The following is a 27643-nucleotide window of genomic DNA, read 5'->3' on the forward strand; positions in this document are numbered from 1 at the left end:
TAGGGCAACGTGCTGTAGTTAGTTACAGGGCAGCGTGCTGTAGTTAGTTACAGGGCAGCGTGTTGTAGTTAGTTACAGGGCAACGTGCTGTAGTTAGTTACAGGGCAGCGTGTTGTAGTTAGTTATAGGGCAGCGTGCTGTAGTTAGTTATAGGGCGACGTGCTGTAGTTAGTTATAGGGCAACGTGCTGTAGTTAGTTATAGGGCAACGTGCTGTAGTTAGTTATAGGGCAACGTGCTGTAGTTAGTTATAGGGCAAGGTGCTGTAGTTAGTTATAGGGCAAGGTGCTGTAGTTAGTTATAGGGCAAGGTGCTGTAGTTAGTTATAGGGCAACGTGCAGTTAGTTATAGGGTAGTTAGTTATAGGGCAACGTGCTGTAGTTAGTTATAGGGCAACGTGCTGTAGTTTTACAGGGCAAGGTGCTGTAGTTGTTATAGGGCAAGGTGCCCCAGTTAGTTATAGGGCAACGTGCTGTAGTTAGTTATAGGGCAACTGTAGTTAGTTATGCAAGGTGCTGTAGTTAGTTATAGGGCAACGTGCTGTAGTTAGTTATAGGGCAAGGTGTTATAGGGCAACGTGCTGTAGTTAGTTATAGGGCAACGTGCTGTAGTTAGTTATAGGGCAAGGTGCTGTAGTTAGTTATAGGGCAAGGTGCTGTAGTTAGTTATAGGGCAAGGCTGCTAGTTAGTTATAGGGCAACGTGCTGTAGTTAGTTATAGGCAACGTGCTGTAGTTAGTTATAGGGCAACGTGCTGTAGTTAGTTATAGGGCAACGTGCTGTAGTTAGTTATAGGGCAGCGTGCTGTAGTTAGTTATAGGGCAGCGTGCTGTAGGCAGGGCAGCGTGCTGTAGTTAGTTATAGGGCAGCGTGCTGTAGTTAGTTATAGGGCAGCGTGCTGTAGTTATTATAGGGCAGCGTGCAGTTAGTTATAGGGCAGCGTGCTGTAGTTATTATAGGGCAGCGTGCTGTAGTTAGTTATAGGGCAGCGTGCTGTAGTTAGTTATAGGGCAGCGTGTTGTAGTTAGTTATAGGGCAACGTGCAGAGTTATAGGGCAACGTGCTGTAGTTAGTTATAGGGCAAGGTGCTGTAGTTAGTTATTGGGCAACGTGCTGTAGTTAGTTATAGGGCGACCCTGCTTCTAATTCTAGTAGCAACTAGATTCCCAGAACTTCAGATAGCTGGAAACAGAATGGAATAAGCAGGAGGTCTGGAATCCTGTTATTTTTTTTGGGGGGGTTGAAGCATTTTCCCAGCCTACTTCAACATACTGTAGTGACTTAATACAACGTAGTGATTAAAACCTAGTGTTCGTTCAGCAGGCATTAGGTGGCCGGTTGTTATAGCAGGTCTACAGGCAGCTGATCTCTCTCTCTGGGGGGGTTCCCTGAGACCTCCAGCCAATCACAGCCAGGGTCAGAAGTTAAACGTCATGGATCAGCTAGAGAGGTCACAGGGAACAGAGGAGTATTATAGCCCAGATTCCAAGGCTTGCAGCCCCAATTATCCACTTCCTCCCCCAAAAGTGTACCCTTGCACACTTCCCATCGTGGATTTAACAAAATGGGAGGAAACTCCAGCCAATCCGATGCTTTTAAATCCACGACGGACAAATGGTCAAGTGCACACTTCAGGAAGAGAGGGGAATTGGGCTACGAGAGGAGCTACCATCGACAGTACACCAATAACTTTACCCCATACACAGAAGCCAAAGGTCGAGTGCTGAAAAACAAAGGTCAATCGCAAAGGTCGTGTCCCAAAAGGCCCCTCATGCCCTATATAGGGCCCTACATTATGGCCCCTCATTCACTATATAGGGCCCTACATTATGGTCCCCCTCATAGGGCCCTACATTATGGTCCCTCATTCACATTATGGTCCCTCATTCCCTATATAGGGCACTACATTACGGTCCCTCATTCCCTAATAGGGACATTACGGTCCCTCATTCCCTATATAGGGGGTCCCTCATTCCCTATATAGGGCACTACATTACGGTCCCTCATTCCCTATACAGGGCCCTACATTACGGTCCCTCATTCCCTATATAGGGCCCTACATTACGGTCCCTCATTCCCTATATAGGGCACTACATTACGGTCCCTCATTCCCTATATAGGGCACTACATTACGGTCCCTCATTCCCTATATAGGGCCCTACATTACGGTCCCTCATTCCCTATACAGGGCCCTACATTACGGTCCCTCATTCCCTATACAGGGCCCTACATTACGGTCCCTCATTCCCTATATAGGGCACTACATTACGGTCCCTCATTCCCTATATACGGCACTACATTACGGTCCCTCATTCCCTATACCGGGCACTACATTACAGCCCCTCATTCCCTATATAGAGCCCTACATTACGGTCCCTCATTCCCTATATAGGGCCCTACATTACGGTCCCTCATTCCCTATATAGGGCACTACATTACGGTCCCTCATTCCCTATATAGGGCACTACATTACGGTCCCTCATTCCCTAAACCGGGCACTACATTATGGCCCCTCATTCCCTATATAGAGCCCTACATTACGGTCCCTCATTCCCTATATAGGGCTCTACATTACGGTCCCTCATTCCCTATATAGGGCCCTACATTACGGTCCCTCATTCCCTATATAGGGCCCTACATTACGGTCCCTCATTCCCTATACCGGGCACTACATTATGGCCCCGCATTCCCTATATAGGGCCCTACATTACGGTCCCTCATTCCCTATATAGGGCCCTACATTATGGCCCCTCATTCCCAATATATATTCCCTACATTTACATGTTAGTCATGTAACAGACTATCCAGAGCCACTTACAGTCGTGAGTCATTTAGTAGACTCTGTGTGGTTGTCCAGCCCCCCCCTCACCTCGTTATAGAAGAAGTGTACGGTGTGGTTGTCCAGCCCCCAGCCCCTCACCTCGTTATAGAAGAAGTGTACGGTGTGGTTGTCCAGCCCCCCCCGCCCCTCACCTCGTTATAGAAGAAGTGTACGGTGTGGTTGTCCAGCCCCCGCCCCTCACCTCGTTATAGAAGAAGTGTACGGTGTGGTTGTCCAGCCCCCCCCCCCTCACCTCGTTATAGAAGAAGTGTACGGTGTGGTTGTCCAGCCCCCCGCCCCTCACCTCGTTATAGAAGAAGTGTACGGTGTGGTTGTCCAGCCCCCGCCCCTCACCTCGTTATAGAAGAAGTGTACGGTGTGGTTGTCCAGCCCCTCACCTCGTTATAGAAGAAGTGTACGGTGTGGTTGTCCAGCCCCTCACCTCGTTATAGAAGAAGTGTACGGTGTGGTTGTCCAGCCCCCCTCACCTCGTTATAGAAGAAGTGTACGGTGTGGTTGTCCAGCCCCCGCCCCTCACCTCGTTATAGAAGAAGTGTACGGTGTGGTTGTCCAGCCCCCGCCCCTCACCTCGTTATAGAAGAAGTGTACGGTGTGGTTGTCCCTCCCCCGCCCCTCACCTCGTTATAGAAGAAGTGTACGGTTTGGTTGTCCAGCCCCTCACCTCGTTATAGAAGAAGTGTACGGTGTGGTTGTCCAGCCCCTCACCCGTTATAGAAGAAGTCACGGTGTGGTTGTCCAGCCCCTCACCTCGTTATAGAAGAAGTGTACGGTGTGGTTGTCCAGCCCCCACCCCCTCACCTCGTTATAGAAGAAGTGTACGGTGTGGTTGTCCAGCCCCCCACCCTCACCTCGTTATAGAAGAAGTGTACGGTGTGGTTGTCCAGCCCCTCACCTCGTTATAGAAGAAGTGTACGGTGTGGTTGTCCAGCCCCTCACCTCGTTATAGAAGAAGTGTACGGTGTGGTTGTCCAGCCCCCGCCCCTCACCTCGTTATAGAAGAAGTGTACGGTGTGGTTGTCCAGCCCCTCACCTCGTTATAGAAGAAGTGTACGGTGTGGTTGTCCAGCCCCGCCCCTCACCTCGTTATAGAAGAAGTGTACGGTGTGGTTGTCCAGCCCCCTCACCTCGTTATAGAAGAAGTGTACGGTGTGGTTGTCCAGCCCCCCCCCCCCTCACCTCGTTATAGAAGAAGTGTACGGTGTGGTTGTCCAGCCCCCCCCCCCTCACCTCGTTATAGAAGAAGTGTACGGTGTGGTTGTCCAGCCCCCCACCCCCTCACCTCGTTATAGAAGAAGTGTACGGTGTGGTTGTCCAGCTCCCCCACCCCCTCACCTCGTTATAGAAGAAGTGTACGGTGTGGTTGTCCAGCCCCCAGCCCCTCACCTCGTTATAGAAGAAGTGTACGGTGTGGTTGTCCAGCCCCCCGCCCCTCACCTCGTTATAGAAGAAGTGTACGGTGTGGTTGTCCAGCCCCTCACCTCGTTATAGAAGAAGTGTACGGTGTGGTTGTCCAGCCCCCCGCCCCTCACCTCGTTATAGAAGAAGTGTACGGTGTGGTTGTCCAGCCCCTCACCTCGTTATAGAAGAAGTGTACGGTGTGGTTGTCCCTCACCTCGTTATAGAAGAAGTGTACGGTGTGGTTGTCCCTCACCTCGTTATAGAAGAAGTGTACGGTGTGGTTGTCCAGCCCCTCACCTCGTTATAGAAGAAGTGTACGGTGTGGTTGTCCAGCCCCTCACCTCGTTATAGAAGAAGTGTACGGTGTGGTTGTCCCTCACCTCGTTATAGAAGAAGTGTACGGTGTGGTTGTCCCTCACCTCGTTATAGAAGAAGTGTACGGTGTGGTTGTCCCTCACCTCGTTATAGAAGAAGTGTACGGTGTGGTTGTCCCTCACCTCGTTATAGAAGAAGTGTACGGTGTGGTTGTCCCTCACCTCGTTATAGAAGAAGTGTACGGTGTGGTTGTCCAGCCCCTCACCTCGTTATAGAAGAAGTGTACGGTGTGGTTGTCCCTCACCTCGTTATAGAAGAAGTGTACGGTGTGGTTGTCCAGCCCCTCACCTCGTTATAGAAGAAGTGTACGGTGTGGTTGTCCAGCCCCTCACCTCGTTATAGAAGAAGTGTACGGTGTGGTTGTCCCTCACCTCGTTATAGAAGAAGTGTACGGTGTGGTTGTCCAGCCCCTCACCTCGTTATAGAAGAAGTGTACGGTGTGGTTGTTCAGCCCCTCACCTCGTTATAGAAGAAGTGTACGGTGTGGTTGTCCCTCACCTCGTTATAGAAGAAGTGTACGGTGTGGTTGTCCCTCACCTCGTTATAGAAGAAGTGTACGGTGTGGTTGTCCCTCACCTCGTTATAGAAGAAGTGTACGGTGTGGTTGTCCCTCACCTCGTTATAGAAGAAGTGTACGGTGTGGTTGTCCCTCACCTCGTTATAGAAGAAGTGTACGGTGTGGTTGTTCAGTTTGAGTGACAGGGTCTTCAGGAAGGACACATAATAGGCCATGATCTCCTCGTCTGAGAAGTCAAACTTGTGAACGATGATGGAGTTGACGTGGTTATTGGACAGCAGGTAGTCTAGAGGAGGAGGAGAGAGGAGGAGGAGAGAGGAGGAGGACACAGTTATATGATGGGAGGAGTTGACGTGGTTATTGGACAGCAGGTAGTCTAGAGGAGGAGGAGAGAGGAGGAGGAGAACACAGTTATATGATGGGAGGACGTGGACACAGTTATAATGAGGAGGAGTTAGCGAGGTTGTTGGACAGCAGGTAGTATATGAGGAGGAGGAGAGAGGAGGAGGAGAGAGGAGGAGGACACAGTTATATGATGGAGTTGACGTGGTTGTTGGACAGCAGGTAGTCTAGAGGAGGAGGAGAGAGGAGGAGGAGAGAGGAGGAGGACACAGTTATATGATGGGAGGAGTTGACGTGGTTGTTGGACAGCAGGTAGTCTAGAGGAGGAGGAGAGAGGAGGAGGAGAGAGGAGGAGGAGAGAGGAGGAGGACACAGTTATATGATGGAGTTGACGTGGTTGTTGGACAGCAGGTAGTCTAGAGGAGGAGGAGGAGAGAGGAGGAGGACACAGTTATATGATGGGAGTTGACGTGGTTGTTGGACAGCAGGTAGTCTAGAGGAGGAGGAGGAGAGAGGAGGAGGACACAGTTATATGATGGGAGTTGACGTGGTTGTTGGACAGCAGGTAGTCTAGAGGAGGAGGAGAGAGGAGGAGGAGAGAGGAGGAGGAGAGAGGAGGAGGACACAGTTATATGATGGGAGGAGTTGACGTGGTTGTTGGACAGCAGGTAGTCTAGAGGAGGAGGAGAGAGGAGGAGGAGGACACAGTTATATGATGGGAGGAGTTGACGTGGTTGTTGGACAGCAGGTAGTCTAGAGGAGGAGGAGGAGGAGGAGGACACAGTTATATGATGGGAGGAGTTGACGTGGTTGTTGGACAGCAGGTAATCTAGAGGAGGAGGAGGACACAGTTATATGATGGGAGGAGTTGCGTGGTTGTTGGACAGCAGGTAGTCTAGAGGAAGAGGAGAGGAGGACACAGTTTATGATGGAGTTGACGTGGTTGTTGGACAGCAGGTTGTAGAGGAGGAGACACAGTTATATGTAATCTGGTTATTGGAAGAGGAGAGAGGAGGAGGACACAGTTATATGATGGGAGGAGTTGACGTGGTTGTTGGACAGCAGGTAGTCTAGAGGAGGAGGAGAGAGGAGGAGGACACAGTTATATGATGGGAGTTGACGTGGTTGTTGGACAGCAGGTAGTCTAGAGGAGGAGGAGAGAGGAGGAGGACACAGTTATATGATGGGAGTTGACGTGGTTGTTGGACAGCAGGTAATCTAGAGGAGGAGGAGAGAGGAGGAGGAGAGAGGAGGAGAGAGAGAGGAGGAGGAGGACACAGTTATATGATGGGAGGAGTTGACGTGGTTGTTGGACAGCAGGTAATCTAGGAGGAGGAGGAGGAGAGGAGGAGGACACAGTTATATGATGGGAGGAGTTGACGTGGTTGTTGGACAGCAGGTAGTCTAGGAGGAGAGGAGGAGGGAGAGAGGAGGAGGACACAGTTATATGATGGGAGGAGTTGACGTGGTTGTTGGACAGCAGGTAGTCTAGAGGAGGAGGAGAGAGGAGGAGGAGAGAGGAGGAGGAGAGAGGAGGAGGACACAGTTATATGATGGAGTTGACGTGGTTGTTGGACAGCAGGTAGTCTAGGAGGAGGAGAGGAGAGAGGAGGAGGACACAGTTATATGATGGGAGGAGTTGACGTGGTTGTTGGACAGCAGGTAGTCTAGAGGAGAGAGGAGAGAGGAGGAGGAGAGAGGAGGAGGACACAGTTATATGATGGGAGGAGTTGACGTGGTTGTTGGACACAGCAGGTAAGGAGAGGAGGAGGACACAGTTATATGATGGGAGGAGTTGACGTGGTTGTTGGACAGCAGGTAATCTAGAGGGAGGAGGAGAGAGGAGGAGGACACAGTTATATGATGGGAGGAGTTGACGTGGTTGTTGGACAGCAGGTAATCTAGAGGAGGAGGAGAGAGGAGGAGGACACAGTTATATGATGGGAGGAGTTGACGTGGTTGTTGGACAGCAGGTAGTCTAGAGGAGGAGGAGGACACAGTTATATGATGGGAGGAGTTGACGTGGTTGTTGGACAGCAGGTAATCTAGAGGAAGAGGAGAGAGGAGGAGGACACAGTTATATGATGGAGTTGACGTGGTTGTTGGACAGCAGGTAGTCTAGAGGAGGACACAGGATGGAGATTGGCGAGGAGGACAGCAGGGACTAGATGGGAGGAGGAGGTTAGATGAGGAGGAGGACACAGTTATATGATGGGAGGAGTTGACGTGGTTGTTGGACAGCAGAGGTAATCTAGAGGAGTTGGCGTGGTTGAGGACAGCAGGAGAGGAGGACACAGTTATATGATGGGAGGAGTTGCGTGGTTGTTGGACAGCAGGTAATCTAGGAGGAGGAGGACACAGTTATATGATGGGGGAGTTGACGTGGTTGTTGGACAGCAGGTAGTCTAGAGGAGGAGGAGGACACAGTTATATGATGGGAGTTGACGTGGTTGTTGGACAGCAGGTAATCTAGAGGAGGAGGAGTTATAGAGGAGGTTGGACACAGTTATATGATGGGAGACACAGTTATATGAGTTGCGTGGTTGTTGGACAGCAGGTAATCTAGGAGGAGGAGGATGATGGGAGGAGGACGTGGTTATATGATGGGAGTTGACGTGGTTGTTGGACAGCAGGTAGTTAGAGGAGGTAATCTAGAGGAGGAGGAGGACACAGTTATATGATGGGAGTTGACGTGGTTGTTGGACAGCAGGTAGTCTAGAGGAAGAGGAGAGGAGGATGGGAGGGCGTGGTTGTTGGACAGTTAGGTAATCTAGGGAGGAGTTGACGTGGTTGTTGGACAGCAGGTAATCTGTTGGACAGAGGTAGTCTAGAGGAGGAGGAGGACACAGTTATATGATGGGAGGAGTTGACGTGGTTGTTGGACAGCAGGTAATCTAGAGGAGGAGGAGGACACAGTTATATGATGGGAGTTGACGTGGTTGTTGGACAGCAGGTAATCTAGAGGAGGAGGAGGACACAGTTATATGATGGAGGAGTTGACGTGGTTGTTGGACAGCAGGTAATCTAGAGGAGGAGGAGGACACAGTTATATGATGGGAGGAGTTGACGTGGTTGTTGGACAGCAGGTAATCTAGAGGAGGAGGAGGACACAGTTATATGATGGGAGTTGACGTGGTTGTTGGACAGCAGGTAATCTAGATGAGGAGAACACAGTTATAGAACTGAAATATCTTATTCAGGCTGATTAAAACTCTGGGGCATCGAAACCACAGGTGGCCAGTGTGTGTGCGTGTGCGTGTGTGTGCGTGTGCGTGTGCGTGTGCGTGTGTGTGTGTGTGTGTGTGTGTACTCACAGAGCGACGTCTCGTGGCTGATATTTTCAAACAGGATGTTGAGCGTCTGGAGTAGCTGGACACAGACGTAGCGACCGGACTTCTGACGAAGGATATTCAGAAAGAACGCAAACATGTTCTTCTCCAGGAAGAAGCTGAGAACAGAGAAGATACAGAGTAGAATAAAGTAGAGTATGGAACAATAGAGAGGAATAGAGTAGAATATAGAGTAGAATTAAGTAGAGTATGGAACAATAGAGAGGAATAGAGTAGAATAAAGCAGAGTAGAATAAAGTAGAGTATGGAACAATAGAGAGAGAATAGAGTAGAATAAAGTAGAGTAGAAGTAGAATTAAGTAGAGTAGGGCAATAGAGAGGAATAGAGTAGAATACAGAGTAAAATAAAGTAGAGTATGGAACAATAGAGAGGAATAGAGTAGAATAAAGTAGAGTATAATAAAGTAGAGTAGAATTAAGTAGAGTAGAATTAAGTAGAGTAGAATTAAGTAGAGTAGGGTACAATAGAGAGGAATAGAGTAGATATAGACTAGAATAAAGTAGAAGCAAAGTAGTAGCATTAAGTGGAAGCATTAAGTAGAGAGTAGCATTAAGTAGAGTAGCATTAAGTAGAAGCATTAAGTAAGTAGAATAAAGTAGAGTAGCATTAAGTAGAGTAGAACAAAGTAGAGTAGCATTAAGTAAGTAGAGTAGAGAATAAGTAGAGTAGAATAAAGTAGTAGCATTAATGTAGAACAAGTAGAGAGATGAATAGAGTAGAAATAGAGTAGAATAAAGTAGAGAGTATTAATAAAGTATAAAGTAGAGATTAAGTAGAGTAGAATTAAGTAGAGTAGGGTACAATTAGAGTAGGATAAATAGAGTAGAATATAGAGTAGAATAAAGTAGAGAATAAAGTAGAGTAGCATTAAGTAGAGTAGAATAGAGTAGAATAGAGTAGAATATAGAATAAAGTAGAGTAGAATTAAGTAGAGTATGGTACAATAGAGAGGAATAGAGTAGAATATAGAGTAGAATAAAGTAGAGTAGCATTAAGTAGAGTAGAATAAAGTAGAGTGGAATAAAGTAGAGTAGAATAGAGTAGAGTATGGTACAATAGAGAGGAATAGAGTAGAATACGGTAGAGTAGAATAAAGTAGAGTAGCATTAAGTAGAGTAGCATTAAGTAGAGTATGGTACAATAGAGAGGAATAGAGTAGAATATAGAGTAGAATAAAGTAGAGTAGCATTAAGTAGAGTAGAATAAAGTAGAGTGGAATAAAGTAGAGTAGAATAGAGTAGAGTATGGTACAATAGAGAGGAATAGAGTAGAATACGGTAGAGTAGAATAAAGTAGAGTAGCATTAAGTAGAGTAACATTAAGTAGAGTAGCATTAAGTAGAGTAGAATAAAGTAGAGTAGAATTAAGTAGAGTATGGTACAATAGAGAGGAATAGAGTAGAATAAAGTAGAAATGGTAAAATAGAGAGGAATAGAGTAGAATATAGAGTAGAATAAAGTAGAGTAGAATTAAGTAGAGTATGGTACAATAGATAGGAATAGAGTAGAGTAGAATAAAGTAGAGTAGAAAAGTATGGTAGAATAGATAGAATAGAGTAGAATAAAGTAGAGTAGAATAAAGTAGTAGAATAAAGTAGAGTAGAATAAAGTAGAGTAGAATTAAGTAGAGTAGAATATGGTACAATAGAAAGGAATAGAGTAGAATATAGAGTAGAGTAGAATAAATAGAGTAGAATTAAGTAGAGTATGGTACAATAGAGAAGAATAGAGTAGAGTAAAGTAGAGTAGAATAAAGTAGAGTAGAATTAAGTAGAGTATGGTACAATAGAGAGGAATAGAGTAGAACTAAGAATAGAGCAGAATAAAGTAGAGTATAGTACAATAGAGGAATAGAACTGAATAGAGTAGAATAAAGTAGGACTAAGAATAGAGCAGAATAGAGTAGAGTAGAGTACAATAGATAGGAATAGAACAGTGTTTAATAGAGTAGAGTACAATAGATATGAATAGAGGAGTAGAACAGAATAGAGTAGAGTACAATAGATAGGAATAGAGGAGTAGAACAGAATAGATAGAGTATAGAATAGATAGGAATAGAACTGTGTTTAATAGAGTAGAGTACAATAGATAGGAAGAGGAGTAGAACAGAATAGAGTAGAGTAGAGTACAATAGATAGGAATAGAACTGTGTTTAATAGAGTAGAGTACAATAGATAGGAAGAGGAGTAGAACAGAATAGAGTAGAGTATAGTACATTTACATTTACATTTAAGTCATTTAGCAGACGCTCTTATCCAGAGCGACTTACAAATTGGTGCAACCTTATGACATCCAGTGGAACAGCCACTTTACAATAGTGCATCTAAATATTTTAAGGGGGAGGGGGGTGAGAAGGATTACTTTATCCTATCCTAAGTATTCCTTAAAGAGGTGGGGTTTCAGGTGTCTCCGGAAGGTGGTGATTGACTCCGCTGTCCTGGCGTCGTGAGGGAGTTTGTTCCACCATTGGGGAGCCAGAGCAGTACAATAGATAGGAGTAGAACAGAATAGAGTAGAGTATAGTACAATAGATAGGAATAGAACCGTGTTTAATAGAGTAGAGTAGAGTACAATAGATAGGAATAGAGGAGTAGAACAGAATAGAGTAGAGTACAATAGATAGGAATAGAGGAGTAGAACAGAATAGAGTAGAATAAAATAGAGTCGTGGTTAAAGTCTTACTCGAAGACGGAGCTGTCGTTCTGGTCTCCCCAGATGAGTATCTCAGTGATGGAGCGAATGGTCTCCACCAGCAAGTTCCTGTTGCTGTCGGTTACCGTCGTGTTCTTAGTCAGGACATGGTACATATACCTAGAGGGAGGAGAGAAGGAGGGAGGGATGGAGAGAAGAGGAAAGGAAGGGATGAGAGGATATGGACAATGGTAGAAAACAGGTTGTTTTTCAGTAAAACGTGTGGTGGCTATACCGCACTGTCAATTTGAACTGGAACACCCACTCTGGACCACGGAATATGACTAGCCTTCCGTCACATAGACGGGATGGACTCATAAACTAACCTTAGTATATCTAGCTGTTATAATTACACCCATCATGTAGCTAGCTAACGTTAGTATATCTAGCTGTTATAATGACACCCATCATGTAGCTAGATAATGTTAGTATATCTAGCTGTTATAATGACACCCATCATGTAGCTAGATAATGTTAGTATATCTAGCTGTTATAATGACACCCATCATGTAGCTAGCTAACGTTAGTATATCTAGCTGTTATAATGACACCCATCATGTAGTTAGCTAGCTAGCTAACGTTAGTATATCTAGCTGTTATAATGACACCCATCATGTAGTTAGCTAGCTAGCTAACGTTAGTATATCTAGCTGTCATCAAGTAATGACACCCATCATGTAGTTGATAACAGCTAGATATACTAATGTTATCTAGTAATGACACCCATCATGTAGCTGATAACAGCTAGATATACTAATGTTATCTAGTAATGACACCCATCATGTAGTTGATAACAGCTAGATATACTAATGTTATCTAGTAATGACACCCATCATGTAGTTGATAACAGCTAGATATACTAATGTCATCAAGTAATGACACCCATCATGTAGCTAGTATATCTAGCTGTCATCAAGTAATGACACCCATCATGTAGTTGATAACAGCTAGATATACTAATGTTATCTAGTAATGACACCCATCATGTAGTTAGCTAGCTAATGTTAGTATATCTAGCTGTCATCAAGTAATGACACCCATCATGTAGTTAGCTAGCTAATGTTAGTATATCTAGCTGTTATAATGACACCCATCATGTAGTTAGTATATTTAGCCGTTGTAATGACACCCATCATGTAGTTAGCTAATGTTAGTATATCTGGCTGTTATAATGACACCCATCATGTAGTTAGTATATCTAGCTGTTATAATGACACCCATCACATTAGTATATCTAGCTGTTATAATGACACCCATCATGTAGTTAGCTAGTTAGCTAATGTTAGTATATCTAGCTGTTATAATGACACCCATCATGTAGCTGATAACAGCTAGATATACTAATGTTATCTAGTAATGACACCCATCATGTAGTTGATAACAGCTAGATATACTAATGTTATCTAGTAATGACACCCATCATGTAGTTGATAACAGCTAGATATACTAATGTTATCAAGTAATGACACCCATCATGTAGTTGATAACAGCAGATATACTAATGTTATCTAGTAATGACACCCATCATGTAGTTGATAACAGCTAGATATACTAATGTTATCTAGTAATGACACCCATCATGTAGTTGATAACAGCTAGATATACTAATGTTATCTAGTAATGACACCCATCATGTAGCTGATAACAGCTAGATATACTAATGTTATCTAGTAATGACACCCATCATGTAGTTAGCTAGCTAACGTTAGTATATCTAGCTGTCATCAAGTAATGACACCCATCATGTAGTTGATAACAGCTAGATATACTAATGTTATCTAGTAATGACACCCATCATGTAGTTGATAACAGCTAGATATACTAATGTTATCTAGTAATGACACCCATCATGTAGCTGATAACAGCTAGATATAATAATGTTATCTAGTAATGACACCCATCATGTAGTTGATAACAGCTAGATATACTAATGTTATCTAGTAATGACACCCATCATGTAGTTGATAACAGCTAGATATACTAATGTTATCTAGTAATGACACCCATCATGTAGTTGATAACAGCTAGATATACTAATGTTATCTAGTAATGACACCCATCATGTAGTTGATATCAGCTAGATATACTAATGTTATCTAGTAATGACACCCATCATGTAGTTGATAACAGCTAGATATACTAATGTTATCTAGTAATGACACCCATCATGTAGCTGATAACAGCTAGATATACTAATGTTATCTAGTAATGACACCCATCATGTAGTTAGCTAGCTAATGTTAGTATATCTAGCTGTCATCTAGTAATGACACCCATCATGTAGTTGATAACAGCTAGATATACTAATGTTAGCTAGTAATGACACCCATCATGTAGTTGATAACAGCTAGATATACTAATGTTATCTAGTAATGACACCCATCATGTAGCTAGCTAATGTTAGTATATCTAGCTGTCATCAAGTAATGACACCCATCATGTAGCTAGCTAGCTAATGTTAGTATATCTAGCTGTCATCAAGTAATGACACCCATCATGTAGTTGATAACAGCTAGATATACTAATGTTATCTAGTAATGACACCCATCATGTAGTTGATAACAGCTAGATATACTAATGTTATCTAGTAATGACACCCATCATGTAGCTAGCTAATGTTAGTATATCTAGCTGTCATCAAGTAATGACACCCATCATGTAGTTGATAACAGCTAGATATACTAATGTTATCTAGTAATGACACCCATCATGTAGTTAGATAACAGTTAGATATATCTAATGTTATCAAGTAATGACACCCATCATGTAGTTAGCTAGCTAATGTTAGTATATCTAGCTGTTATATAATGACACCCATCATGTAGTTAGTATATTTAGCTGTTGTAATGACACCCATCATGTAGTTAGCTAATGTTAGTATATCTGGCTGTTATAATGACACCCATCATGTAGTTATAGCTAATGTTAGTATATCTAGCTGTTATAATGACACCCATCATGTAGTTATTAGTATATCTAGCTGTTATAATGACACCCATCATGTAGTTAGCTAAGTTAGTATATTAGCTGTTATAATGACACCCATCATGTAGTTACCTAGTTAGCTAATGTTAGTATATCTAGCTGTTATAATGACACCCATCATGTAGTTAGTATATCTAGCTGTTATAATGACACCCATCATGTAGTTAGTATATCTAGCTGTTATAATGACACCCATCATGTAGTTAGCTAGTTAGCTAATGTTAGTATATCTAGCTGTTATAATGACACCCATCATGTAGTTACCTAGTTGATAATGTTAGATATCTAGCTGTTATAATGACACCCATCATGTAGTTGATAACAGCTAGATATCTAATGTTGTTATAATGACACCCATCATGTAGTTGATAACAGTAGATATCTAATGTTATAATGACACCCATCATGTAGTTGATAACAGTTAGATATCTAATGTTATCTAGTAATGACACCCATCATGTAGTTGATAACAGCTAGATATACTAATGTTATCTAGTAATGACACCCATCATGTAGTTGATAACAGCTAGATATACTAATGTTATCTAGTAATGACACCCATCATGTAGTTAGTATATCTAGCTGTTATAATGACACCCATCATGTAGTTAGCTAGCTAATGTTAGATATATCTAGCTGTTATAATGACACCCATCATGTAGTTAGTATATTTAGCCGTTGTAATGACACCCATCATGTAGTTAGTATATCTGGCTGTTATAATGACACCCATCATGTAGTTAGTATATCTAGCTGTTATAATGACACCCATCACATTAGTATATCTAGCTGTTATAATGACACCCATCATGTAGTTAGCTAGTTAGCTAATGTTAGTATATCTAGCTGTTATAATGACACCCATCATCAGCTAGCTAGTTAGTATATCTGGCTGTTATAATGACACCCATCATGTAGTTAGTATATCTAGCTGTTATAATGACACCCATCATGTAGTTAGCTAACTAGCTAACGTTAGTATATCTAGCTGTCATCAAGTAATACACCCATCATGTAGTTGATATCAGCTAGATATACTCTGGTTATTATAATGACACCCATCATGTAGTGATAGCTAGATATACTAATGTTATCTAGTAATGACACCCATCATGTAGTTAGCTAGCTAATGTTAGTATATCTAGCTGTCATCAAGTAATGACACCCATCATGTAGTTGATATCAGCTAGATATACTAATGTTATCTAGTAATGACACCCATCATGTAGTTGATAACAGCTAGATATACTAATGTTATCTAGTAATGACACCCATCATGTAGTTGATAACAGCTAGATATACTAATGTTATCTAGTAATGACACCCATCATGTAGTTGATAACAGCTAGATATACTAATGTTATCTAGTAATGACACCCATCATGTAGTTGATAACAGCTAGATATACTAATGTTATCTAGTAATGACACCCATCATGTAGCTAGCTAATGTTAGTATATCTAGCTGTTATAATGACACCCATCATGTAGCTAGCTAGCTAATGTTAGTATATCTAGCTGTTATAATGACACCCATCATGTAGTTAGCTAGTTAGCTAATGTTAGTATATCTAGCTGTTATAATGACACCCATCATGTAGTTAGCTAGTTAGCTAATGTTAGTATATCTAGCTGTTATAATGACACCCATCATGTAGCTAGCTAGTTAGCTAATGTTAGTATATCTAGCTGTTATAATGACACCCATCATAGTTAGCTAGTTAGCTAATGTTAGTATATCTAGCTGTTATAATGACACCCATCATGTAGTTAGCTAGTTAGCTAATGTTAGTATATCTAGCTGTTATAATGACACCCATCATGTAGTTAGCTAGTTAGCTAATGTTAGTATATCTAGCTGTTATAATGACACCCATCATGTAGCTAGCTAGCTAATGTTAGTATATCTAGCTGTTATAATGACACCCATCATGTAGTTAGCTAGTTAGCTAATGTTAGTATATCTAGCTGTTATAATGACACCCATCATGTAGTTAGCTAGTTAGCTAATGTTAGTATATCTAGCTGTTATAATGACACCCATCATGTAGCTAGCTAGCTAATGTTAGTATATCTAGCTGTTATAATGACACCCATCATGTAGCTAGCTAGCTAACTAGCTAACGTTTCGTAGCAGTCATATACATCTGACATTGTTCACACAGTTGTGACAAGGAAACAACAGCAACGTTAGATTAACTAACGCAATTTGGTTTTACAGTACACGCTAAGTGGATTAGCTCGGTATGCTAACCATGTTAACGTTAGCTTAGTAAACAATCGGCGTTTAGCTGGCGAATTCGACCAAACAGTTGCGTTTTGAAAACAGAAACGTATCCATTTAAATTCAGATAGGTTCCTCCTCCCCGTTCCTTTTAATGTCGCTACCGTTTTAAGTAACGTTTTGTAACAGAACGAGCGTAATGAATACACCCCCGCTGGGTAACCTTAGCAATTATGCTAGTTACTTACTTGAGATGGTCCAGGGAATGAATATTTTTTGTTTTCCCCTGTCCTCCTCCCCAACTCCTTGACCGACCGAACATAATTGCACTTTAAAAAAAAAAAAGATGTTGATACTAGCTTAGGTTTTTTTGCCTGTTATATCAATCCCATCACGTACATATATCCTGTACAAGGTGTCCAATATATATGTATAGCTAACAAAATATCTAGCTAACCAAATAGCTGTGGCTAACTAAGCGAGAAGGGGACATACCCGAACGTAAAGCTTGTGAGGAATAACGCGTTTACGTAACTGGTTTAGTGCCGGGGAGTTTGGGACATGTAGTTTTTTGTTGTGTTCCGGTAACACAATTTCATTTAAATGACAGTTACAAAAAACTACAAATCCCAATAGTGTTTTGGGGGGGAAAAAATCGAACAGTTTTTTTTTTCTTCCAACAATTCGGGGACATTGATTGGTCTTCATCCTACAACGATGAACACAGCAGCCAATCACATACTAATGCGAGGAGCCATCAACGTAAAACGCAACAAACGTCAAAACCGATGAAAAGGCGGGATCAGTGTGATCGATGTCTCAGTTGACCATTCACAGGACGGTAATTCTATAATGAACCAATCAGATGCTTAAGCTAAATAGACGTATCTGTACTGTTTTGACCGTAAGGTCGGACTGTTTTGATGCAGTTAGCGGAAATGTTGACATGAAAATGTAACAGGAGGTCTGGATTATCGAATTTATTTCCATCGATAGAACATATTCCTGTATAATAATAGTTAACCAGGGCAGACATGTTGCAAATAACGCAACAGTTTTTTCTCCTTCGACCTTCTCAGAGAATATCAAGAATGCATCGAGTTAACACTGTGTTTACATGAACTAGCGGTGTCGAGCTGAACTGGCTTTTTTGTTTTGTTTGTTGTTATAGGTTATTTCGTGTATCCTCCTAACTAATGTCTATCGCTTGATAGCTGTGTGCTATTGCAAAAGCTTGCATTTCAGGACAAATCATTGCTGTCTCCGCCGAAATGGACCCTCCAAATACACTGTCCATGTTACTGTTCGTCTCCGAGCAATGACACTGTCCTTTATCCTGCTCCTTGTCAACATAACTGGCTGAGCTAAACTTTCCCGGTTTAGTTTTCTATGACACTCAAAACTTATGCTCGACTAGATTCGTTGGAATCGCTGCTCAACGAACTTCCCTGTATGTTTTACCTGGGCCTGTTTTTTGTGAACGTTTTGATCCTCTACTATGCCTTTCTAATGGAATACATCGTCCTGAATGTGGGGATAGTGTTTCTACCGGAAGATATGGACCAGGCGCTGGTGGACCTAGGGGTACTATCCGACCCGGCCTCTGTCCCTTACGACACGGACACAGAACTCGATGTTTTCGAGAGGTACCTGGAGTGAGCTGAGGCCCAAGGCTAGAGAGGCAGAGAGGCTGCACCGGCATGCTCCCGGGGTGAACTGGACTCCTACCGGCCTGTGGTGGTGGTGATGATGATGATAATGATGATGATGATGATGATGGGAGAGACTGATACTGGGAACTCCAGGAGGAGGATATTTGTCTTGCCTTGGAGCAACATTGGCTGCGGGATGAAAAAGTAAGGAGGGATAGAATGATAATGGTGATAGGATGACAGTTTGCTGCTGCAGTGATGCCAGTGGTGGGGCTGCTGCAGGGGGGATGCCAGTGGGGGGTGATTGCAGGGGGATGCCAGAATGGGGGTGATACCAGGGGGGTGCCAGAATGGGGGGGTGATGCCAGAGAGGTGGTGATGCCAGAGAGGTGGGTGATGCCAGGGGTGTGGGTGATGCCAGAATGGGGGTGATACCAGGGGTGGGGGTGATGCCAGGGGGGATGCCAGAATGGGGGGATGCCAGAGAGGTGGGTGATGCCAGGGGGATGCCAGAATGGGGGTGATGCCAGGGGTGTGGGTGATGCCAGGGGTGTGGGTGATGCCAGAATGGGGGTGATACCAGGGGTGGGGGGATGCCAGGGGGAGAATGGGGGTGATGCCAGGGGGGAATGCCAGAATGGGGGTGAATTTGGTTTGAATTAGGTTGGGCCCTCATCTCAACCCTGTAACGTCCCTGACTATCCTCTGTGTTGTAGGACCCACAATGTATAGTAAATATATTAACACATACTTTAACCTACAGTCCTATAGTAAATACATTGATACATACTTTAACCTACAGTCCTATAGTAAATATAGTAACACATACTTTAACCTACAGTCCTATAGTAAATATAGTAACACATACTTTAACCTACAGTCCTATAGTAAATATAGTAACACATACTTTAACCTGATACATACTTTAACCTACAGTCCTATAGTAAATATATTAATACATACTTTAACCTACAGTCCTATAGTAAATATAGTAACACATACTTTAACCTACAGTCCTATAGTAAATATATTAACACATACTTTAACCTACAGTTCTATAGTAACACATACTTTAACCTACAGTACTATAGTAAATATATTAACACATACTTTAACCTACAGTCATATAGTAAATATAGTAACACATACTTTAACCTACAGTCCTATAGTAAATATAGTAACACATACTTTAACCTACAGTCCTATAGTAACACATACTTTAACCTACAGTCCTATAGTAAATATAGTAACACATACTTTAACCTACAGTCCTATAGTAAATATAGTAACACATACTTTAACCTACAGTCCTATAGTAAATATATTAACACATACTTTAACCTACAGTCCTATAGTAAATATAGTAACACATACTTTAACCTACAGTCCTATAGTAACACATACTTTAACCTACAGTCCTATAGTAACACATACTTTAACCTACAGTCCTATAGTAAATATAGTAACACATACTTTAACCTACAGTCCTATAGTAAATATAGTAAAACATACTTTAACCTACAGTCAATATAGTAACACATACTTTAACCTACAGTCCTATAGTAAATATAGTAACACATACTTTAACCTACAGTCCTATAGTAAATATAGTAACACATACTTTAACCTACAGTCCTATAGTAACACATACTTTAACCTACAGTCCTATAGTAAATACATTGATACGTACTTTAACCTACAGTCCTATAGTAAATATAGTAACACATACTTTAACCTACAGTCCTATAGTAACACATACTTTAACCTACAGTCCTATAGTAAATACATTGATACGTACTTTAACCTACAGTCCTATAGTAAATATCATTGATAGGGTCTTTAACCTACAGTCCTATAGTAAATATAGTAACAGCATACTTTACCTACAGTCATAGTAACACATACTTTAACCTACAGTCCTATAGTAAATACATTGATACATACTTTAACCTACAGTCCTATAGTAAATACATTGAACGTACTTTAACCTACAGTCCAATAAATATAGTAACACATACTTTAACCTACAGTCCTATAGTAAATATATTAACAGATACTTTAACTACAGTCCATAGTAAATACAGACCGTACTTTAACCTACAGTCCTATAGTAAATATAGTAACACATACTTTAACCTACAGTCCTATAGTAAATACATTGAACATACTTTAACTACAGTCCATAGTAAATACTGACCTGTCTTTAACTACAGTCCTATATCAACAACAGACTTTAACCTACAGTCCTATAGTAAATACATTGATACTGTCTTTAACCTACAGTCCTATAGTAAATACATTGATACTGTCTTTAACTACAGTCCAAGTAAAAGCAGGCTATTAACCTGCCCAATCAACATGCAGCCCCTTGTCTTCTCCACAGGTTGTCAATCAGACAAGATATCTGTGACTGAGTCAGAACCAACAGACAGGACAATTCACAGCAGAGTTACCTGTCAAAACTGTCTTAACTGGCCAATCAACAAGCAGGACTGTCTAACTGTGGCCAATCAACAAGCAGAACTGTCTAACTGTGGCCAATCAACAAGCAGAACTGTCTAACTGTGTCCAATCAACAAGCAGACCTTTCTAACTGTGTCCAATCAACAAGCAGGACTGTGACTGGTCAATCAACAAGCAGACCTGTCTAACTGGCCAATCAACTACCAGAACTGTCTAACTGGCCAATCAACAAGCAGGACTGTGACTGGCCAATCAACAAGCAGACCTGTCTAACTGTGGCCAATCAACAAGCAGGACTGTGACTGGCCAATCAACAAGCAGAACTGTCCAACTGGCTAATCAACAAGCAGACCTGTGACTGGCCAATCAACAAGCAGAACTGTGACTGGCCAATCAACAAGCAGAACTGGCAAACTGGCCAATCAACAAGCAGGACTGTGACTGGCCAATCAACAAGCAGACCTGTGACTGGCCAATCAACAAGCAGACCTGTGACTGGCCAATCAACAAGCAGAACTGGCCAACTGGCCAATCAACAAGCAGAACATTGAGTGATCAGGGGACGTCACACTAACTCTGACCCTAGAGAACTGATCTAGGATCAGTCAACCTGACAGGACTGTAGTGTTTACTAACTCTGACCCTAGAGAACTGACCTAGGATCAGTCAACCTGACAGGACTGTAGTGTTTACTAACTCTGACCCTAGAGAACTGACCTAGGATCAGTCAACCTGACAGGACTGTAGTGTTTACTAACTCTGACCCTAGAGAACTGACCTAGGATCAGTCAACCTGCTTCAGGTTCTTCTACACTTCTGGGAATGTTATCAAATGTTTTTTTTAAAGACTGTTTTAAACAACCAGGAAACAGCAGTTATCTCTGGTTTAGTTCGCTGATCCTGCTTTTGTATCGTACCCCTCAGGAGGTGTGGACTGGAGAAGTGTTTGTTGTGTTATTAAGAGATGTGTGGTGGTCCTTCTGTAGCTCAGTTGGTAGAGCATGGCGCTTGTAACGCCAGCGTAGTGGGTTCGATTCCCGGGACCACCCATATGTAGAATGTATGCACACATGACTGTAAGTCGCTTTGGATAAAAGCGTCTGCTAAATGGCATATATTATGTGTGGTATGAAAGACATTAGACAGATTGTGGTGCGGTCCTCCTCCCCTTCCTCCTCCTCCTTCCTCCTACCTGTCTCGTCTCTCGTCGTTCATCTTGGCCACTGTGACGGGTGTGAACAAACACAGGTGACTCGTGTTTAGTTCAGATCTAGGATCAGCGTCCCATCCACCAAGGGGGGGGCAGGAAGTGACCTTTAGATCGGTGCCTGTAGACTCTAGAGGCAGCTTCACCTTGCTCTGCTCTGACTCTTGACTCTCTCAAAGGGGAGAGGTCTATAATGGGGTGGGGGGGGGAGTCTCACCCCAACCACCTGTAGATAGCAGTAACACCCCCCCACCCCAACCACCTGTAGATAGCAGTAACACCCCCCCCACCCCAACCACCTGTAGATAGCAGTAACACCCCCCCCCCAACCCCAACCACCTATAGATAGCAGTAACACCCCCCACCCCAACCACCTGTAGATAGCAGTAACACCCCCCACCCCAACCACCTATAGATAGCAGTAACACCCCCCCACCCCAACCACCTGTAGTTAGCAGTAACACCCCCCACCCCAACCACCTGTAGATAGCAGTAACACCCCCCCACCCCAACCACCTGTAGTTAGCAGTAACACCCCCCCCACCCCAACCACCTGTAGATAGCAGTAACACCCCCCCACCCCAACCACCTATAGATAGCAGTAACACCCCCCCCCCCACCCCAACCACCTATAGATAGCAGTAACACCCCCCCCCACCCCAACCACCTATAGATAGCAGTAACACCCCCCCACCCCAACCACCTGTAGATAGCAGTAACACCCCCCCACCCCAACCACCTATAGATAGCAGTAACACCCCCCCACCCCAACCACCTGTAGATAGCAGTAAACCCCCCCACCCCAACCACCTATAGATAGCAGTAACACCCCCACCCCAACCACCTATAGATAGCAGTAACACCCCCCCCCCACCCCAACCACCTATAGATAGCAGTAACACCCCCCCCCACCCCAACCACCTATAGATAGCAGTAACACCCCCCCCCACCCCAACCACCTATAGATAGCAGTAACACCCCCCACCCCAACCACCTATAGATAGCAGTAACACCCCCCACCCCAACCACCTATAGATAGCAGTAACACCCCCCCCACCCCAACCACCTGTAGATAGCAGTAACACCCCCCACCCCAACCACCTATAGATAGCAGTAACACCCCCCCCCCACCCCAACCACCTGTAGATAGCAGTAACACCCCCCACCCCAACCACCTATAGATAGCAGTAACACCCCCCCCCCACCCCAACCACCTATAGATAGCAGTAACACCCCCCACCCCAACCACCTGTAGATAGCAGTAACACCCCCCCCCCACCCCAACCACCTATAGATAGCATTAACACCCTCCACCCCAACCACCTGTAGATAGCAGTAACACCCCCCCCCCCACCCCAACCACCTGTAGATAGCAGTAACACCACCCCCCACCCCAACCACCTATAGATAGCAGTAACACCCCCCCCCACCCCAACCACCTGTAGATAGCAGTAAACACCCCCCACCCCAACCACCTGTAGATAGCAGTAACACCCCCCACCCCAACCACCTGTAGATAGCAGTAACACCCCCCCACCCCAACCACCTGTAGATAGCAGTAACACCCCCCACCCCAACCACCTGTAGATAGCAGTAACACCCCCCACCCCAACCACCTGTAGATAGCAGTAACACCCCCCACCCCAACCACCTGTAGATAGCAGTAACACCCCCCCCCCCCACCCCAACCACCTGTAGATAGCAGTAACACCCCCCCCCACCCCAACCACCTGTAGATAGCAGTAACACCCCCCACCCCAACCACCTGTAGATGGCAGTAACACCCCCCCCCACCCCAACCACCTGTAGATAGCAGTAACACCACCCCCCACCCCAACCACCTGTAGATAGCAGTAACACCCCCCCCACCCCAACCACCTGTAGATAGCAGTAACACCCACCTGGGGGTGGGGGCATCCCAACCTTTACGGCAATAGAAGGCTCTGATGCCATACACCCCCCCCACCCCAACCACCACGCATGGCAGCCATTTTAAACCAAAGCGTTTCAGCAGTGCACATCAGCTGACAGTAGAGAGGTCAGGAGGACATCTTACACCCTCTTCATCATCAAGACACCCCAGCCTTCACATCATCTTCATCATCATCATGAAGACATCCCCCCAGCACCAGCCTTCACATCATCTTCATCATCATCATTATGACATCCCACCCCAGCACCAGCCTTCACATCTTCTTCATCATCATCATTAAGACATCCCAGCACCAGCCTTCACATCCTCTTCATCATCATCATGAAGACATCCCCCCAGCACCAGCCTTCACATCCTCTTCATCATCATCATTATGACATCCCCCAGAACCAGCCTTCACATCCTCCTCATCATCATCATTAAGACATCCGCCCCCAGCACCAGCCTTCACATCCTCTTCATCATCATCATCAAGACATCCCCCCAGCACCAGCCTTCACATCCTCTTCATCATCATCATTAAGACATCCCACCCCCAGCACCAGCCTTCACATCCTCTTCATCATCATCATTAAGACATCCCCCCCAGCACCAGCCTTCACATCCTCTTCATCATCATCATTAAGACATCCCCCCAGCACCAGCCTTCACATCCTCTTCATCATCATCATGAAGACATCCCCCCCAGCACCAGCCTTCACATCCTCTTCATCATCATCATCATTATGACATCCCACCCCCAGCACCAGCCTTCACATCCTCTTCATCATCATCATTAAGACATCCCCCCCAGCACCAGCCTTCACATCCTCTTCATCATCATCATCATTAAGACATCCCACCCCCAGCACCAGCCTTCACATCCTTTTCATCATCATCATCAAGACATCCCACATGTTATAAGAAGCTATGATGTGTTATAACATGTTTTAAGGAGCTATGATGTGTTATAACGTGTTATAAGGAGCTATGATGTGTTATAACGTGTTATAAGGAGCTATGTGTTATAACGTGTTTTAAGGAGCTATGATGTGTTATAACGTGTTATAAGGAGCTATGATGTGTTATAATGTGTTATAAGGAGCTATGATGTGTTATAACGTGTTATAAGGAGCTATGATGTGTTATAACGTGTTATAAGGAGCTATGATGTGTTATAACGTGTTATAAGGAGCTATGATGTGTTATAATGTGTTTTAAGGAGCTATGATGTGTTATAACGTGTTATAAGGAGCTATGATGTGTTATAACGTGTTATAAGGAGCTATGATGTGTTATAACGTGTTATAAGGAGCTATGATGTGTTATAAGGAGCTATGATGTGTTATAACGTGTTATAAGGAGCTATGATGTGTTATAACGTGTTATAAGGAGCTATGATGTGTTATAACGTGTTATAAGGAGCTATGATGTGTTATAACGTGGTATAAGGAGCTATGATGTGTTATAACGGGTTATAAGGAGCTATGATGTGTTATAACGTGTTATAAGGAGCTATGATGTATTATAAGGAGCTATGATGTGTTATAACGTGTTATAAGGAGCTATGATGTGTTATAACGTGTTATAAGGAGCTATGATGTGTTATAAGGAGCTATGATGTGTTATAACGTGTTATAAGGAGCTATGATGTGTTATAACGTGTTATAAGGAGCTATGATGTGTTATAACGTGTTATAAGGAGCTATGATGTGTTATAAGGAGCTATGATGTGTTATAAGGAGCTATGATGTGTTATAAGGAGCTATGATGTGTTATAAGGAGCTATGATGTGTTATAACGTTATGTTATGTGTTATAAGGAGCTATGATGTGTTATAACGTGTTATAAGGAGCTATGATGTGTTATAAGGAGCTATGATGTGTTATAACGTGTTATAAGGAGCTATGATGTGTTATTTACATTTACATTTAAGTCATTTAGCAGACGCTCTTATCCAGAGCGACTTACAAATTGGTGCATTCACCTTATGACATCCAGTGGAACAGTCACTTTACAATAGTGCATATAACATGTTATAAGGAGCTATGATGTGTTATAATGTGTTATAAGGAGCTATGATGTGTTATAAGGAGCTATGATGTGTTATAAGGAGCTATGATGTGTTATAACGTGTTATAAGGAGCTATGATGTGTTATAACGTGTTATAAGGAGCTATGACGTGATATAAGGAGCTATGATGTGTTATAAGGAGCTATGATGTGTTATAAGGAGCTATGATGTGTTATAAGGAGCTATGACGTGTTATAAGGAGCTATGATGTGTTATAATGAGCTATGATGTGTTATAAGGAGCTATAACATGTTATAAGCAGCTATGACGTGTTATAAGGAGCTATGATGTGTTATAAGGAGCTATGATGTGTTATAAGGAGCTATGATGTGTTATAGGAAGCTATAAGCATTCATACAGTGGTTCATATTCCAATGCATATTTAATAAACCATCGATGAGTGGATGAACATGAGTTTCTGTCAACCTTTTTTTCTAAATCGTTTTCAATTAACAAGTTGAGGAAGACCTCTTTCTATAGATGTCCTATGTACAGCTGTAGGTCTCCTGTATGTATGACTCAGCCCCCACGTGCCCCCCCCTCCCGTGCCCCAGCCTGTTCACTACTCTACCATCTAGAAGGTCTTCAATGAACTCAGCCTATATAACTACTGCTGTCCACTTCATATGTATATACTGTATTCTAGTCATGGTTCATCCTATATAACTACTGTTGTCCACTTCATATGTATATACTGTATTCTAGTCATGGTTCATCCTATATAACTACTGCTGTCCACTTCATATGTATATACTGTATTCTAGTCATGGTTCATCTATATAACTACTGCTGTCCACACCTTCTCTATTCACATACTGTCTATAAACACCATTGTGTACATACAGTGTAACTATATTTATATTCTAGTCATGGTTCATCCTATATAACTACTGCTGTCCACACCTTCTCTATTCACATACTGTCTATAAACACCATTGTGTACATACAGTGTACCATATATTTATATTAAACACCATTGTGACTCAGTGTAACTATATTTATATTGACTCTGACGTTCGTTCTTTCTGATATTTCTTAAACATTTTTTTTGGGGGGGGTGGGGGATTTGTGTTTATTATTTTACTGCACTGTTGGAACTAGAAACACAAGCATCTCACTACACCTGAGATCACGTCTGGTAAATATATGTCGTCCTGGAACAATACAATGTCATTCTACTTTTTTAAAGACAAGCCCGAGTTATTATCGCGTAATATTCTGAATGTGATGCACTGTCTGCTTTGATCCACTAGGGGGAGATGTAACTCTGTCTATGGACGGACTGGAGTCCTTCCTCAATACTCCCTCTATAGAGTACAGAGCATTCAGAACTTTATTATACTACTGTACCTGATATTATAACAGTAGATACTGATATTATAACAGTAGATACTGATATTATAACAGTAGGTACTGATATTATAACAGTAGATACTGATATTAAAGGACTGGAGTCCTGTAGGCGATAGGAGTACGACTGTATGAGGACAGGTGACTCATCAGAGGTGACCTAGCGTTGGCTAAAAGAGTCATATCAGAGGTGACCTAGCGTTGGCTAAAAGGGTCATATCAGAGGTGACCTAGCGTTGGCTAAAAGAGTCATATCAGAACAGG

General features: G+C 43.1%; 2 protein-coding genes across 4 annotated transcripts in view; one reads left to right on the forward strand and one right to left on the reverse strand.

Moving 5' to 3' along the window:
• Window positions 1–17142, reverse strand: part of LOC124025101 (protein CLEC16A-like) — a 21647-nt gene extending 4505 nt beyond the window's left edge. The window contains exons 1-4 of one of the 3 annotated variants that reach the window (XM_046338767.1): window positions 16970–17140; window positions 11505–11633; window positions 8787–8920; window positions 5268–5506 (exon numbers count right to left, since the gene is read on the reverse strand). In XM_046338767.1, coding sequence (XP_046194723.1) covers window positions 5268–5506; window positions 8787–8920; window positions 11505–11633; window positions 16970–17043 — 576 coding nt within the window. In that variant the 5' untranslated portion in view covers window positions 17044–17140. Of the gene's footprint in view, window positions 1–5267; window positions 5507–8786; window positions 8921–11504; window positions 11634–16969 lie in introns of all 3 variants that reach the window. The other 2 variants (XM_046338766.1, XM_046338768.1) reach the window with 2 other exon arrangements.
• A 429-nt stretch (window positions 17143–17571) lies between these two features.
• Window positions 17572–18423, forward strand: LOC124025102 (dexamethasone-induced protein homolog). The gene has a single exon (XM_046338769.1). The coding sequence runs from the start codon at window positions 18111–18113 to the stop codon at window positions 18378–18380; it is 270 nt and encodes an 89-aa protein (XP_046194725.1). The 5' UTR covers window positions 17572–18110; the 3' UTR covers window positions 18381–18423.
• The last annotated feature ends 9220 nt before the right edge of the window (window positions 18424–27643 follow it).

This window comes from Oncorhynchus gorbuscha, unplaced genomic scaffold (assembly GCF_021184085.1).
Source record: "Oncorhynchus gorbuscha isolate QuinsamMale2020 ecotype Even-year unplaced genomic scaffold, OgorEven_v1.0 Un_scaffold_2171, whole genome shotgun sequence".
In the NCBI taxonomy this organism is placed as follows: domain Eukaryota; kingdom Metazoa; phylum Chordata; class Actinopteri; order Salmoniformes; family Salmonidae; genus Oncorhynchus; species Oncorhynchus gorbuscha.